The sequence below is a fragment of the Dreissena polymorpha genome, chromosome 1 (assembly GCF_020536995.1).
Source record: "Dreissena polymorpha isolate Duluth1 chromosome 1, UMN_Dpol_1.0, whole genome shotgun sequence".
Lineage (NCBI taxonomy): Eukaryota > Metazoa > Mollusca > Bivalvia > Myida > Dreissenidae > Dreissena > Dreissena polymorpha.
The window spans coordinates 149,510,521-149,528,310 of NC_068355.1; the positions used below are offsets into that span (position 1 = coordinate 149,510,521).

The 17,790-nt window shown below is 37.9% G+C and overlaps 1 protein-coding gene across 1 annotated transcript in view; it reads right to left on the reverse strand.

Annotated features, from left to right (window-relative positions):
• Positions 1-607: 607 nt before the first annotated feature.
• Positions 608-17,790, reverse strand: part of LOC127855383 (peroxisomal acyl-coenzyme A oxidase 3-like) — a 33,279-nt gene continuing 16,096 nt past the window's right edge. Inside the window, exons 7-15 of the mRNA XM_052390898.1 lie at positions 9,053-9,235; positions 8,090-8,212; positions 7,646-7,766; positions 6,462-6,587; positions 5,676-5,786; positions 5,100-5,254; positions 4,716-4,863; positions 3,600-3,754; positions 608-3,095 (exon numbers count right to left, since the gene is read on the reverse strand). Of these exons, the coding sequence (XP_052246858.1) occupies positions 2,976-3,095; positions 3,600-3,754; positions 4,716-4,863; positions 5,100-5,254; positions 5,676-5,786; positions 6,462-6,587; positions 7,646-7,766; positions 8,090-8,212; positions 9,053-9,235 (1,242 nt within the window). The 3' untranslated portion in view covers positions 608-2,975. The remainder of the gene's footprint in view (positions 3,096-3,599; positions 3,755-4,715; positions 4,864-5,099; positions 5,255-5,675; positions 5,787-6,461; positions 6,588-7,645; positions 7,767-8,089; positions 8,213-9,052; positions 9,236-17,790) is intronic.

Here is a 17,790-nt window from a genome sequence, read left to right on the forward strand (position 1 = left end):
TATTTTGGCCAGTGATGAAATGAATTCTTAAAGTGCGTATGCATGATTTTGTCAAATATTTGTGAATTTATATAAAATGTGTAAAAAACTTATTATACATATATTTTAATATAAATTAAAAACATGTCTGTTCAGTTAAATTCGCCAGAATGCATGTACGATGTGAATCTTAATTTAGTTTTAGTGCAGATTCGTTCATACGACGCAAAGACACAATTTTGTTTTACGGATAATTTTAATTTCCTGCATCTATATCTATTCATACGACACACGAAGAAGACGAATGCTTCGGTTATTGTAGAAAAATATGTACGAAATATCTTTGTCACAATTGGCTCATTTGTCTATGCTGCATTTTATGACATTGTTCTTCAATATATCATTTTTCTTGCCTATTTTGTGTTATTGTAACATGTTTTTATCAATATTTTACAATTTAACACATATAAAAATCGTGCGTACACACTTTAAAGGAAACTTACCTGTCCATTATGGTGACGACAAACCAGTATTGACTGGTGTGATTTATTTATTGTTAGGATTTGTAATTACTTTTGTTTTTAAAGACTGACATGAGACTTGATGAAACATAACACATTTCTATATATTGATGTAATTTTTTTTTTATTCAAATAAATATACAAAAAATATGCAAATCACTGTAATTCTTTTAAATAGCATAAAAACAAGCAAATTCGTTGAATTGATATCCCCCGCCTAAATACTTCTGGACACAAATATTTCTGGACGGATGGACAACGCCAACATCATCCTCTTATCCATTTATATACTCATACCAAGTTTCAATAAAATCCGGCAAAGCATTTCCAAGCTATGGCTCCGGACACACACACAAAAACATTTTTTAAAGATACAAAGGGTCATAACTCCGTTATTATCCAATGGTGTACAATGCCATTTGGCATGCATCATCCTCTTATTCATATATATACTCATACCCAGTTTCAATGAAATCCCCCAAAGCACTTTCAAGATATGGCTCCGGACATAAAAAAGCATTTGTTCAAGATACAAAGGGCAATAACTCCGTTATTAACAATAACTCCGTTATTAACAGATGGTGTACAATGCCATTTGGCATGCATCATCCTCTTATCCATATTTATACTCATACCAAGTTTCAATGAAATCCGCCAAAGCACTTCCAAGATATGGCTCCAGACACAAAAGTGCCGGACGGAAGGACGTACAAGGCCAAAACAATATCTCTCCTCCTATGGCGGGGGATAATAATGTCTAATAGGGCAGGTAAAAGTACATGTAATAGTTTGCTTACTGGTAACACAACATTTTCATAGAAGCTAATTTGAGTACGAGGACAGCATCCAGTTTTAATATTTATTAAAAATATTTGATTCTTTAAAATTACTAATTTAACTTTATGTAGAACACATATTTAATAAGAATAACACATTAAGACATAATATGAAATCTATAACATACCACAAAAAAAACATGCAAGAAAATTTAACTATATATCAATAATAACATAGTTAACAGTTCTTTAAAATGATACAACATTTACATTAATCAACAACCATGGTTTTAAAGTAAACCATTTTACATTTATGTGGCTTATCTTGAACACGACTAGCTAAAATCCAAAAACATTTTGTAATGCTATTTCTTATTCAATGCATGCCAGAAAAATACTTGTAACTCTTTTAGTTGTTGCACTAGAAAACACTACGTAAGCATAATTCAACATTAAAATACCCCATTAATTTTGTACATGTAGTGAGAACATATTCTTATCAAATAGACTTATAGCAAAAACCTGATAACTAAAACATTAGAGCATGACACTGCATTTGTGAACATTGTTTTATTTAAATACTTGATTAAATAAGAAGTTGATAACTACAGTTTTATCAACAATTGCTCACAATGCTTGCATGTTGACTGTTGACGTTAACTTTGCAAGTTGAAAAACAGATATCTGTATTTTTTTCCAGTTAACAACAAATCAAATTAGACAAATACTTTTAATCAATACATGTAACACTATAATTGTCCATTGCAAAAGTTTAATTAACTGATTAAATGTTAACATCAGTTCAAGTAGATAATCTTAAAAGCCATACATTATGTTCTTGATCAGAGCTCCAGATAAGGATTTATTCTAAAGGGTATTTCACCCCCTGATATTATTGTCAATGCGTATTTTACTCCTTTGTTTCAGCCATAAAGGGTTAGGAATATTTAGGGGTATTTTCCATTTCCATAGAAAACGGAAAAAGTAAAAGGCGTGTTTAATCTAGAGATAGTATTATTATTTGTTATTAATATTATTAAATTTAAACAGAACATATTTAAAATGACGATATGAACAGACTTTCTTTAAAAATATTCCCGCAAGTTGCTTAAAACGTCCCTTTTTGATCCACAAACATGATGGGCCGCCATTTGTATTACAAGCTTATTTTGATTGACTTACTCTTGATTCAAAGGTTAACTGACACTAAAAACTTAACTGGATTATTGGTTAAACCGGTTACGCACTTTAATCGATTTAAAATACGTACCAAGATTTGTAAAGCGTTTTGTTACGTATTGGTCCGATTTTTAATGCGTTTTTTTATTTTTTCAATGCGTAAATACGCAGATACGCCTTTTATCTGGAGCTCTGTTCTTGATCATCAAAATAGCATCTAACAAATAAACACACCAAAAGAAATGTTCCTGATTCGGTCACATGATTGATCTCGGTGTAGAGGCAGTCCATACCCATGTCTCCAGCATGGATCAGTAGTATGTATGTATAATCTACTGATTTAAATTCACAAAAGTGTAAAAACATAAACATCTACCAAATGTTAAATTTTTATGAACATTCAAAGGAGAAAATTAAGCATGAATACGCCTCAGTTTTTGTATTTCAGCTAGTCAGGATGTTAAAGGGAACTTTATGAATTTGGTCCACACTCTAATAGTCTTAACCCCTTATATTTGTATCACAACTTGGCCTGTCTGAGACGCCCAACTACTGGCTTGTCTACGAAATCCCTCCACCAGTGGGGCCTCTCTAGGGCCCTCTCCCCCTGCAGCATGGCACCATACAGGTTCTTATAAATCTGGAAATACATCATGCAAGCATGAGGTCAAGCCAGAAATAGGTCTTTCTGTGGCCTAGATGAGATGCGTCAGGCAAACATGGATTTTGTGCCGAATGAGACCAGCACAGCTCCAGACCAGCCATTCACACTGTTTGGTCAGGAGCCACCCTGTCAGCAATAAAGTCATAGGAATAAGGAATAAGACTGCCCAATTATGCAAGCAAGCCTTAAGCTATGCTGGTTGATTAAGTTTACGGCATTAAACCCATTTTTGCATGACTTGTACAGATTGTACAGTCAAATCTGCTTCCAGTCATGCTCACATTTGAGAGATGAGTCACAGTTGGTGAAGTTTTGTCTTCTTTGTATATCATAGCTTTGATTTTAATACCGTTAAATAGAATAGTGGTAGTTTGAATCAATAATTTTATGAATATGTACATCACTGATAAGCATCCTGGAAGCCCTGAATGGCAATTGTTGAACAAGCTGCTTTAGATCACACAATCAGTTCAAACTAACCTGTCCATCTGACATGCCTATGGGTGAGTTCAGGATAAAGTCAGGTGGTGCAATGGCGTCCACAAGGGCCACAGCGTCGTCCTTGAGCTCTCCACACAGCGCCAGGAGGGCCTCCTGAATCAGGCCAGGGGCCAAGGGGCCACTGATATAGCCTCCTGGAAAACATTTGGCTTCTAATGACTAAATGTGCATAGAATTGTGTGTATTGGTTTCAAGAAATGAGTTGAAACACTGCATTTAACATTCACAGTTTATTAAAGGCTGGTAAAAACTGTCTTACATTTGTACTTTATTTATTTTCCATGACTCAATCTTCAAAAATCAAAATCAGACAATTTTGTCAGTATTCAATTTACTGTTCCATGACAAACATTTGCAAAGTTTTAGAGTTGCACATCCATATCCCACAAAACAACCAATATATCGTCGCTGTCGTTCTAAAACCTCGTAGCTCCAAATTTGTCAAAAATGTTTTTTCGTCTTTTCCGAATATATGAAGTCTGGCGCGTGTTTTGTGCTATATCTCGTAGCTCTACGCCAATCAGAGCCCTTGAAAAATGCACGTGACGAAATGTTGTAGCTTGATTGTTGGCTTTCTTTCCGGCGAAAAGTCGTAGCGACGTCATTTCACCTATAGGTACGTCATTTCGTTTGGACAATTTTGACAAAAACGTTTTTATATTTGCAGCTACGAGGTTTCCTATCAGGACGAATTGTCGTACCTCATACCACGGACGCTCCGTGCTTATACAAATGACACAACTGTGGTGACAAAATATCGTAGCTACCATTTCTGAACATAAGTATGACTTATCACTATGACTTACGCGTCTACGGCTTATACCGTATTTTGCAGCTTCATTTGTTTGGTATTTTTACAGAATTTCAATTTCTAAAACATCGCTATAAAAAAATGAGACGGTTTTTTCTCTCTCCTGAAAACTTGGCATTTTGTAGCTACGAGGTTTTAACGACAGCGACGATATACAAAATATTGCTATTTACATCACTTGGGTAATTATAATTTACTTAGAATAATATACAGCATGCAATAACTGACTTCTTGTATACATGTATTTTTTTATGAAACAGTGCATTACATCCAGTATTTCCTACCCTGATATAAAATGCTGAGGTGTTTTTCTAGCCTCCACAGTCCAAACAGTGAACACAGTCTAGTGAGGACATTTTTGATAGGCTGAGAAGGTTCCGACCCGTCCTTGCCCTCTTGCACCATCCGCCAGAACCGCTCTATCACAGTGTGCTGGAATAAACAGATTGGATTTTATACAGAGTTAGATGAATGTATGTTATGCAATTGTGGACACAATAAATAGTCAATTGATAAAACCTATTATGGTACCTTCCTTACAGGACATGTTTGTCATATGGAACATATATGGTAAAATGATTCACTTGTTTGTTGAGTTGGTGAATGAAGGGAGTATAAAAGGCACACAAGATGCAAACATTTTAGATCACATAATGTATTGTACGCACCTCAATGTAGGCTATGGCAAGAGATCTTGCATAGTACACTTGGCTGTTGTTCCTAGCAGTGAAACTGTCAGCACCTGAGCCCATCTGGGAGTGCAGCCTTTCGGCACTGTCCACCAGCAGACGACACACCAGCCACTTATAGGCTGCCAAAACCACTGAAATACATACTGGAATCAATATTGATGGATAAGGGCAAAACTGTCATATTGGCATAACTTTTTTTTTAAACAGATATAGCTTCAGGCTTTTTACTTGAGTTCCTTAACTTTTTTTTAAAGTTTAGATTAACACATTGAATGCATAGTTTTTTAAGTTCTGTTGTGAATAATTTTAAACAACTGCTTTCAAATGATTTTTAACTATACCAAGAGTGTGGTCGTGAATATCATGTTCAATTTAATGGGAAATCAACATTAAACTCTGTTATTTACTTAACAGGTACAAGTAAGTGACAACGTTCCTGCTCAACATGGTAAACATTTCATTTGAATTTTTAGCAACAGCTTTGATTGGTTGAAAGATTGTGGTATAGGATGCAAATAAAGCGATGAAAAGAGTCAAACAGTCTAAATTCACCAGAAGGATTGAGGCAATCTCCCACCGTTCGGGCTGAGAATCTCGTTTTCAAGATTGTCTCATAATCGTCAATGAAATCAACACTTTCCAGAGGAGCCTGGATCTTGGATCCTGAAATGGAAATCAAAAGTGTCAGCTAACCAGAAGGGCGTCATAGTCCTCAACAATGGGAAGGACTAAACTGCTTGAATATAACTGGCTATAAAAGCTTGTATGTGACACATTTTAATATTGGTTAATCCCATGTTCATTTACCTAATCTCATTGCTAGCAAGTTGTTCATATTAAGGCTGATTTTAATCTAACATAATTTGCTGAATATGATTGTTTATGAAGAAAAATCACTGCATTACATACTATTATTTCAATAATTTGGGGTAACAGGGTTTTTTGGCTCATCAATGGACAAAAGTCATTTAGCAACAAGTCTATTGCCAAGCAATATATGTCCCCTACCGGCTCCACCATTGTCAGATTTTTTTATATTTGTTTGTTGTTGCCATAGGAACCAGAATTTTTGACGTAGGAACAAAATGTAATAACGTGCGTAATGTCCATATTGCCATCTATCCGTGTTTCAAGTTTCATGAAAAAATATCAAGAACTTTTAAAATTATCACAGGATCACGAAAAGTTTGACAGACAGACACACAGAGCGCAAATCATAAGTCCCCTCGGGTGAAACCGGTAGGGGATAAAAAGAACACAACTTAATAATATATATGCTATTTTGATAAAAGTACAAATAACATGATAACCATAACTAATTCAATAAGTTAAATCAACCATGTTTTTGCTTGGCCTCCAGAAGAGACAGGAGGTAGTTGCTGGTCTGTTGCAGCAGCACATTGTTGTCTCCCTCATACGTACAGTTGGGATCATTGTCATCCCTAAGTTCACCAAACCTGTTCACTGCAAATGTGGTAACAAGTCAGCACCATAGCTAAGCTTTCAAGAGCAAAAGAAACATAACATTAAAAACTTCCTCGTAATGTATTCTTATGATGTATGAACAGAGCTTTATAGACAGAAGAAGAGTCTCTAAATAAGCAAAATAATTATATGTTTAGTTGGATTTTCACAATTGTTCAGTCATATTTAGTAACTGACATATGCCTGACTTGACTCAGAGGTAGGGTTAACTGGCCGTAGAAAGAATTTCACCAAACAAATTATGGTTGGGTAAGGGATCCAATCAGAGCTCCAGATAAGATGCGTATTTGCGTATTTACGCATTGAAAAATTAAAAAAACGCATTAAAAATCAGCCAGGTACGTAACATTACGCAATAAAAATCTTGGCAAGTATTTTTAATCGATTAAAGTATTTTAAAGAAAGTCTGTTCATATCATCATTTTAACTTCTTTCCTTTGCATCTATTTATATAAATAACCAATAATAATATTTCAAGATTAAACACGCCATGTAATATATCAGTTATCTGTGTAAATAGAAAATACCCCTCAATATTCCCAAGTATCCTTTATGGATGAAACAAAGGAGTAAAATGCGCTTTAACAATAATATCAGGGGGTAATATACCCTTTCGACTAAATCCTTATCTGGAGCTCTGGATCCAATATGCGATCCTTTGATGTTTAGTCCAAATCTCTACCAACTGAGTTAGCCAGCCTGGCTAAGAAAAGAAAAAAAAATCGTCAGAAAATTCAAGTGATATTACTTAACAAGGACTTATCTTATCACACACAAATCTTCCAATAGGATCTGCAAATACCAAAATAATGTTTTATATAAAACCACCTTATATTCATCATAATATGATGATACCATATGACATATGGTAATCATCATCATCCACTACAACCATCATCATCACCAAGAAAAATTAACCAAGACCATTATCATTATCACCAAAACAAACACCATGACCTCCATCATCATCAGCAGCAGTAACAACAGCATCAGCAATAGCATCAACATCAGCAGCAGACAACCTCATGATGCAGTACCTCTGAAGTAGCCATGTCCCCCACAGCTCTCCCTGCACTCCTGGATGGCGTCACGAGCCAACCAACTGGCTATCGGCTTGCTGGCACAGGACAGACCATGGATCTCACGGCCAAGTTGAGCCTGACAAAATATACAACCACATAAATATTTACCTGTGAAGGCCAGATTACAAGCTATTAGCTCAGGCCTTAGTTCATCTATGCCATCCCAGATATGTACTAATTTGGCTTCATTTCTTAAATTGAAAGCTTGTACATATATCAAGATAGATGAACAGAGAACAGAATGAATACTTATTAGGAATACATTATTACTCTTCACCATCTAATATAGGTTCCGTATTAAAAACACCATGAAATCGAGCACCAAGCAGGTCTAGCATAAACTAAATATCCCTTCATTACAGTGCACTCCACAATTCAAGTTTCCATGGCAACCCCTACCTGTCGCTCACTCTTGTCTCCCATCATCAGTCCAATCCTGATGTTGACAAAGTCCATGAAGAAGGCGACATGCCAGTACTCCAAGACGTATGTGGCCGCCAGGTACGGCATCAGGCGCCATTGCTGCAAAATATATGCATGTTGCATGGATGTTCAAGGTTGGTTCACAGATTGTTGTATATTTTTAAGTGCCTCATTCAAATTGGCTTAAATGAAAAAGTATAGCAAGAAAGAAAACATAAACAAAAACTTAACAGTTCATTTCAGTGCATTTCTCCGCTGACACCTATTGGTCAAATTGTTAATGACTTAAATACACTGTTTTCTTACATAAAAAATTGTGCAATTGATGGCAAAATTACAGTTCTGAGAAGCTTGGGCACATAAAATGTACACATATGCCCAAATTTAACCTTTGAAATCTAAGTAAGTCCCTGACGTTTAAAAAAGTGAGATGGGTGTAACATTAAAATCGTCTAATGATGGGTAACATTTCAAACTTGAATGACTAATTTAAGCTTACAGACCAGACAAGCGCAAGTACAAACATGAACATACAGTCATACACTAGACCCTTGTGACTGCTATATCCAACTTTCCACAAGAAGGCTTGGACAATATTGCCTGATTAATGATGGATTAAAGAGTCTTGAAAAGCTGTATTATGGTTTGACAGAGCAGCTGAAATCCAGGAGTTAGAATCATGTTCCAGGTGACTCCTTACAGTGCCTTGGTAAACCGTCTTGAAGATGACAATACTTTTGACCTCTAAATATAACCTTGACCTTTGAGCTAGGGACAAACATGACGCTAACAACCAGATATCTCGAGACGGTGATTATTTCTGGTATTTTCTTTTCTCATTGCAAAATGAATTATGAAGGGCACACTCTTAAGCGCAACTAGACAAGCGCATTCCCAACTTTGTGAGGGCTTAAAATCTGTCAAATCTGTTCTGCCTACCTGTAGCTGGTATTCAAGCACAGGTATTTCCTCCCCATCAGTGGGTCCAAACTGTCTCCTCACGGCAGAGTATCGTATGGCGATGGGCATACAGAGCTTCATGTTGCATGCGCACATCCCTGTTATACCCACACGGCCACCAGACAGAGCGCCCAGGGACGCTCCAAACCGCTTGTTAGGGTCCTGAATGTAAAATAAATACTGATGATAACTTCCATTGAGAACTCATTCTTAGGAGAGGACAGAGATGGCCCTAACCAGCATAATTTTTTTCTAAAACAAAATTTTTCAAAGTAATTTTATCTATTAAGTCTTATAACCATTGGAGGATATGGTACCTGAATCAAAAAGTTGAAACAAGACGGCCATGATGGCCCTGAATCGCTCACCTGACTCATTAAGATCAGATGAAAACTATGACCTCTATTGTCTACACAAGGTTTTTCTATGATTTGACCTAGTGACCAAGTTTCTGACCCCAGATGACCCAAATGCAATCCCAATCCAGATTTCATCAAGACAAACATTCTCACCAAATTTCATAAAGATCTGATGGAAACTGTGACCTCTATTGTCTACACAAGGTTTTTCTATTAATTGACCTTGTGACCTAGTTTTTGACCCCAGATGACCCAAATACAATGCCAACCCATATTTCATCAAGATTAACATTCTGGCCAAATTTTATTAAGATTGGATGAAAACTGTGACCTCTACTGTCTACACAAGTTTTTTTTTAGCTTTCACTTAGTAACCTAGATTTTGACCCTAGATGAAACAAATTCAATCCCAACCCAGATTTTAACAAGACAAACATTCTGACCATATTTCATTAAGATCTGATGAAAACTGTGACCTCTATTGTTTACACAAGGTTTTTCTATGATTTGACCTAGTGACCTAGTTTCTGACCCCAGATGACCCACATACAATCCCAATCCAGATTTCATCAAGATAAACATTCTAACCAAATTTCATAAAGATTGGATGAAACAATGACCTCTATTTTCTACACAAGGTTTTTCTATTTTTTGACCTAGTGACCTAGTTTTTGACCCCAGATGACCCAAATACAATCCCTATCCAAATTTCATAAAGATAAACATTCTGACCAAATTTCATAAAGATCTGATGAAAACTGTGACCTCTATTGTCTACACAAGGTTTTCTATTATTTGACCTAGTGACCTAGATTTTGACCTCAGATGACCCAAGTACAATCCCAAGCCAGATTTCATCAAGATAAACATTCTGACCAAATTTCATAAAGATCGGATAAAAACTGTGACTCTATTGTCTACACAAGGTTTTTCTATTATTTGACCTAGTGACCTAGTTTTTGACCCCAGATGACCCAAATACAACCTCAATCCAGATTTCATCAAGATAAACATTCTGACCAAATTTAATAAATATTGGATGAAAACTGTGACCTCTTGTCTACACAAAGTTTTTCTATTATTTGACCTTGTGACCTAGTTTTTGACCCCAGATGACCCAAATACAATCCCAACCCAGATTTCATCAAGACAAACATTCTGACCAAACTTCATAAAGATCTGATGAAAACTGTGACCTCTACTGACTAATGGGATTGTTTACCCTCGGGACTTCGGTTAAAAACCATTGCCCGAGCACACTGCTTAACATAAAACTCTGCATAAAAAGGTCGAAAACGGCCATAAAATGGACAGCCCGATTTTACTGGGCTGTACCATTGATATAAATAGAAAACTTTGCAGTGTTGGTGCGGTGCCTTAATAAAAATCTATTGGTTTAAAAATATCTATACTTATTTAAGAAGCGTTATAAGAAAAACGCAGTACTTTACACTGGCTGGGCCTAACGCTGTTAAAAAGCGGCATTTTTATTGGATGATACACGTATAAAACGATGGCGCTGATTGGCCGAAATTTCTTATTAAGGATTGCCAGTAGGTCAATCCGTTTATAAATAGAATTTTCCCACGGCTGACGTTGCACTTTAACAAAAAGTAAACAATAATAGTTTATATGCAGAAAAAATAAATGAAAGAAAAGGATGAATAAATCCAAAAGAACTTGGACTTGTTTTATAGTTATAAATTACTATGTTTATACTATGTTACTGTACTTGTTATTATTTATTATTATTTATATGATGTTGTTATTGTATGTTATTGTTTGTTATGTTTTTTAAGGAGAGAGAGAAAGAATAGCCCAATTTTTATAAGTAAAGATGGTGAAAACACACATACTGTTGTATGTGGCATCATCATTACTAGACCCACTGTTCAGTATATACTGCAATGGGTTTGTTGGAGTCTTTAGACTTTGTGATCTGTGTTTTAAATGTTAGAATCCAAATAGGATTATTTTAATATAATTCTTATAGAAAAAGGAATACACAGATGTGTAATATGTTTGAGAAACAAAATAATAATACTTGAGGGTTTTCCAGATCACAAAGTGGTTGAACATTGCCACTATATATTTACAATGTTAAACACTTGCAGACAGGGAATATAGCCGTAATGCTCCAACATAAGACCCTGTCTGTATGGAACTTAAGGAGGATTGGGCTATGGAGAAGAGAAGTCCCCCCAGAGTGGCATTAAAACAATATTTAAAAGTGGGTTTAGTAAAAAACCCTTATATGTTAAGGGTAATAACTTACGTGTCTCCAAACGGTCACCTTTATAGGGCCACATAAAAATTAAAGGTAAGACAATGTGCTTTACAGTTAAAAATGAGACAAAAACAGCTAAATTTGTACAAAAGGTACATTATTTACAATATGTACAGAACCATATGCGTTTATATATTTAAAATACATGTTGCCACCCTGGAGGGTTGAAAGAAGAAGAGATTTTTGGAAGTGTAGGCCGATGTGAGTGGGGGAAAAAGAGCCAGCAGGGGTGATGTCACTCAGTAGAACTAAGGGAGGTAATTGTGGGGATGGAGTCTACAATGGTTGTTTCCCCTGGACCAGAGGGAGTGCACGGTAAATGAAAAATAGTTTGTATACTATTGAAGGAAAATTGGTAAAGGTAAGATGTAAAATGGTAAAAAGACCAAATATTACCTAGATGCATTAAAACAAACCCAAAAAACTCTAATCCAACCAATATTATTAATATATTGGTAATAACAATGGAGGAAATAGTACTAAAGTACCTTGTATGGTATGTAAAATGACAATTAAACAGAAAAACCGAGGCAATTTGCTATGTAAAATAGCAATTTAATATAAAATTAAGGAAATTTGCTATAAAAATAGCAATTTTAACATGAATTAGTGCAATACAGAGTAAAATGGTTGCTATGGTGTAGGAATAGCAGTATTGAGATAAAAATTAAGGCAATTTGCTATATAAGATAGCAGTTTTACACAAAAATAAGGAAATTTGCTACACGAAATAGCAGTTATAACAAGATTTAATGTACTGCAAGGTACAAAATTAGCAGTATCAACAAAGTCGACAATACTTTATCCTGGATAGGGCTAAATAAGTGTTTATCATGGTATAAGGCCCTGCACCGTGCACTCCAGTCCGACATGGTTCTTCGAGTTTGAAGGGGAAAGGGTGGGGTGTCAAAGGGGAAGAGAGGGGGTGCAATGCAGCCAACAATCCCAGGTTACTGGACAGCCTCGTCCTTTCTTGTATTAAGAAATGCCAATAAATATGATTATATTAAAAAACTGAAAAATGTAAATGGTGGACTAATGTCATACTCTCATAAAAAATGTATTAAAATAAAGAAGACCAGGTCAATGCCATTGGCCTGATTTAGAAAGGGCGGGGTAGAACAATAAACCCATTAAAAACTAAAATAAAAGTTGTGTAAAAGAGACACAAATCCAACACAATTATTAGATTACATCAGGTTTGTGCAAAGATTACACATTTTAAAAGAAAAACAGTCACAAGACTGAATAATTAGGTTAGTGTTGGCTGCTCTCCCTCCTCCGATGACCTAGATTTTGTCAGTTATCTGACAATCCAGAAGGTATTTGGCGAGGGCAGAGAAGACCAGGCCCCTAGCTGCTCCCTTGAGGTCTAGCACGTTGGAAAGGTTAAAAACTAGTCCATGGGAGTGCAATGCAGCTTTGAGGTGGTCCCTCTGCGCCTTATGGTTAGGACAGTGCAGCAGCATGTGGGGCGCAGTGAGAGGTTCCTGGCACCTAGGACATGCGGGGTCTATACCGAGGACATACTTTCCTGCGCCACCGGGTAATAGGGTGGTTCCCATCCTCAGGCGCGTGATGGCTCTGTCAAGCACAATGCTTGCTGAGTATCTGTCAGGCGGCCTGAGGGTCTGGTAAAAGTATGTCGACGGGAAGACAAATTGTCGGTCCGGAGATTCCACTCACCCATTACAAATTTCTTTGTCAGGGAGTAGATCTCAGTAGGTGCCAGGGGTTCCCCAGCATCTACGGCCCCCCTCAAGAGGCCCTCTTTGGCCCCCCTGTCGGCCTGCTCATTCCCACTGATGTTGACATGTGCTGGACACCATACTAATGTGACCTTTAAAGATTTATCTAGGCACTGTTGATGAAGTTCCAAAATGCTAGCTAAAATATCAGGTCTAGATCTGCTATTTCTGTTTTTTATGGACTCAAGAGATGACATTGAGTCTGATAAAATAGCAGTTTTAGTAGGTTTATTGACCAATATCCAGCACAGAGAGAATTTAATTGCCAAAAGTTCTGCTGTAAAAATAGAGAGATTGTTGCTGAGCCTGTGCGTTTTACTAATGTTTTTTGAAGGAATTACAAAAGAGTTGGCTACCAAACCAGAGTTAGGGCATTTGGAGCCCTCAGTGTAGATTTTTAGATGCTCAGCATACATATTATCTATAAGAGAGAGAGCTTCTGACTTGATGAGTTGTGGCAAGTCAGTTTTTGTTATTTTATTAGAGTGTGATAGGTCAACATCAATGGGTCCAAGCATCCAGGGGGGGGTCTTGGAGGGCCTCAGGTCTGCTACATGTACCTTGTCGAGACCTGCATCCTCAACCAGGGTCCTAATACTCGCACCAAAAGGTAGGGTGACATGCTTACGCTTAAGTATTTTCCCCTTGATGAAGGTGCCAGTCCCGACAAGTTTGTTAACGGGGTTTGAACCATGCCGAGACTTAGCCCTGGCCCAAAAATTGAGGGACTGTTGTTTTCTACGCAAGTCAAGAGGTAGCACACCGACCTCCTCCTCGAGCAGTGCACCCGGTGTACAGTTTAAGGCTCTCAGAGCTATCCTTAGGGCCTTGTGTTGAATGGCATCAACCATTTTTAGGGCGTTTGGCTTTGCACATGCATAGATTTGGGCTCCATAATCTAGCTTTGGACGTATAAGGGACTTGTAGAGAGTTAAGAGGCTATTTTTATCTGATCCGAAACCTGTGCCTCTTAACATTCTCATTAAATTTAGGTCCCTTTCGCACCTTTTCTACCAAATATTTGAAGTGGTGAGTAAAAGTTAACTGTTTATCTAGGTACATACCTAGAAATTTCACCACTTTTTCAAAGATAATTTTGGTGCTGCCTAAATTTAAGTCCAAAGAGTGCTGAAATTGGTCGCCAAATAGTACTCCTACTGTTTTGGTTGGAGAAATTTTGAATCCCCATTCAATTGCCCATTTCCATATGGAGTCCAAGCCTGCTTGAGCCCTCTTTTGCAGGCGTAACATGTTAGACCCCTTTAACCAAGTGCCTGAGTCATCGGCAAACTGGGAGATAACCATTCCTGAGTCTTTTACCGCATCAGGTAGACCATTTACGATGAGGGAGAACAGAGTTGGGGATATTACGGACCCCTGAGGGGTTCCGCGGTCAGTTATGGCTACCTCTGATAACTCCCCATCGACCCTGACCTGGATTTTACTGCCCTCTAGGAAAGCTCTGAGGTAGTGGAAACAGTATCCAGTGATTCCATAGTCAGCTAGCTTTTTTAATATGCCAAAGGTCCATGTTAAATCAAAGGCGGCCTGAAGGTCCAAAAAAATTGCTAATACTGATTGCCCTTGATTTTTTGCAGAAAGAATATCATGTTGTAATCTAGCTAGCTGATCAAGAGTAGATCGCCCCTTCCTAAAGCCAGACTGGAAGGGGTTTAGTATATTATTTGATTCCAATAAGTGTTCTAATCTATTTTTGACCATTATTTCTAATAATTTACCTGCATGTGATGTTAAACTTATTGGACGATTTGAGTTTGGATCATTTTTGTCTTTACCGGGTTTAGGAATTGGAATCACTGTGGCCTGCTTCCACTCAGGTGGTATCCTGCCTGTCCTATACACCTGATTGAATAGGTTAAGCCAGATTTTCAGAGTTATGGCTGGCATATTTTTAAACATTAAATATGCTATTTTGTCAGGCCCTGTGGCGGTGTTGCTCCTGCTGTTAATGGCACATAATAATTCTGTAATAGTGAATGGTAAATTGAGAGGCGTGCTGTTATCCCCAGGCTCATTTAAAATATTTTGGTGCTCAGTCTCAAACCGCTTTTGATAATTCAAAGTTTCAACGTGAAGGTTTGAGTCACTGGAGACAGATTGGAAATGTCGTACCAAAAATTGAGCCTTTTCCCTTGGGGTAGTGGCAATTTCGCCTTTGTATTTAAGGAGCGGTACAGGGGTGAATGAATTTCCTTTAATTCTGTGAATTTTTTGCCAAAAATCCCTAGTATTTTTCTTATTAATGATAGCTGAATCACAGAATTCTTTCCAATTTTGAGTTTTTGCGTCCAAAATAACCCGCTTTGCCTGATTTTCGAGGGACCTATAACTAAGAAGATTATGCTCAGCGGGGTTCTTTCTAAGAACTTTTAAAGCGTTTTTACGGGCCTGTACCGCATTGGAGCACGCCTCATTCCACCACGGGACACTATTTCTGGCCTTAACCTTGCCGGAGGAGACCGGTATGCTACATTCCGCTATGGACAGTATCTTGCTAGTTAAGTTATTACAAAACAGATTAGGGTCCTGGGAGTGAACATCTGCAAGGGAGAGATCTGAGCAGAGGTCCCTAAACTGAGCCCAATTAGCCTTTTCCCAATAAAAACTTTTGCTCTCCTGAGCATTGAGCCTCAGTTCCCTGTGCAATATAGTTGAGCAGGGTAACCTGTTGTGGGAGGTGATCAGATCCCATGGTATCTTTAACGGTTGCCCATGCAGACGCACTTGCTATCCTGGCATTAACAGCAGTAAGGTCAATGTGGGAGTTTAAACCAGTGGGGTTAAGTCTGGTTGGAGAACCGTCATTGAGCAGTATAAGATCTTGCTCGTCCAACCATTCTATTACCGCCCGACCTTCTGCATCTGAATTGATGGAACCCCAAGCAGGGTGATGTGCATTAAAGTCGCCTGTGAATATTACATCAAAGGGTCCTTTAATGGTCCTTAATTCCTTAAAGAGGCCGTTCAGAGTTTCAAGATCACATCCTCTTGAATAATAATTGACCAGGATAAGAGGCCGGTTCTTGTCAATAACCAATTTAATTGCTAATGCCTCAATAGCAGTGCTACCATCAGGTTTAAATTGGTTGTTCACTCCCAGGTGTTCATAATTAATTGTGTTTTTAATATAGATGGCAAGGCCACTGGCAATATTATGGTTTAAAGTAACAAAATTCTTGAATTCACAGTTATACCCAGGTATTTGTTTTACAGTACTATTTGAAAATTTGGTTTCCTGTATGCATAAGATATGGGTATTAGGGTTACTGTCAATATAATATTTTAATTCTGTAAATTTGTTTGCGGTAAGACCACCAACATTGAATGAAATGATTTGCAGGTTACTGTCCATAGTGGTGTGAAATTAACTTGCGTTTAATCTGATTTAATGAATGATAAGGAGATTAAACTCCTAGTTTATGGCCTGCACAGGCCCCTTTGCGTTTCGCGGGGGTCCTGGCAAGCCGAACATGTTTCTTTTTAACGGGGAAGGGTACCGCTGGCCGGGGGGGGGGGGGGCATCCTGGATCTTCTACTATTGGAGGAGGATCCCCAGTTCCAGAATGGATTTTATTAATTAGGGATTTATCAGGGGGGATGACCTTTGTTATTGATTCTCTGCAATTTTTGAATCGAGAATCAATTTTGTTATAGATGTAAGATATAACACGACTCCCAGTGGGCCTTTTCTGGTCCTTTAGTATCTCAGCAACCAGATCCGCCAGCTCGCTGAGATATATTTTCCTATATGTGGGACCTGTTGCTGGAGGATCCTTGATTTTAATAAATGAGTCCCCAGCAAACAAGTTACGTCTGCTGGTGTTGTCGATAGGGGAGCTCATTGGGGATGTCTGGGAGTCGACCATTCTGGGACAGTTAGGGGGGGACACTTACTCGGGGTTCCTCCTCTATTTCACAGACACCAGAGATAGAAAGGTTCTCCAATATACTGGAGTGCACTGACACCAGAGAGTCTCTCCCCGTCACATCAAACATAGAGTCGTCTGACAGTGTAGGACCACTACAGGTGGTGTCGCTAGCACCGTCGGTCAACGTGGTGGACCCCCTGGTAGCCACAGGAGGGCGTCTCTGAGTGGGTGAATCCCCCTGGATAGGCGATACAGGGGGGGTGGTGCGTAAATCAGGTGTGTGTTTGGATACCGGTTCCACAAAAGTAACCTTGATGGGGGGGATTCCCTATTTATAGGTTGAGGGGTGGTACTCTTACCCACTGACCCCTCAACTAAAAGACATGACCTCTCGGTTTGGAGCGTGTTACTACCGGTAGAGGCATGTTTGGGT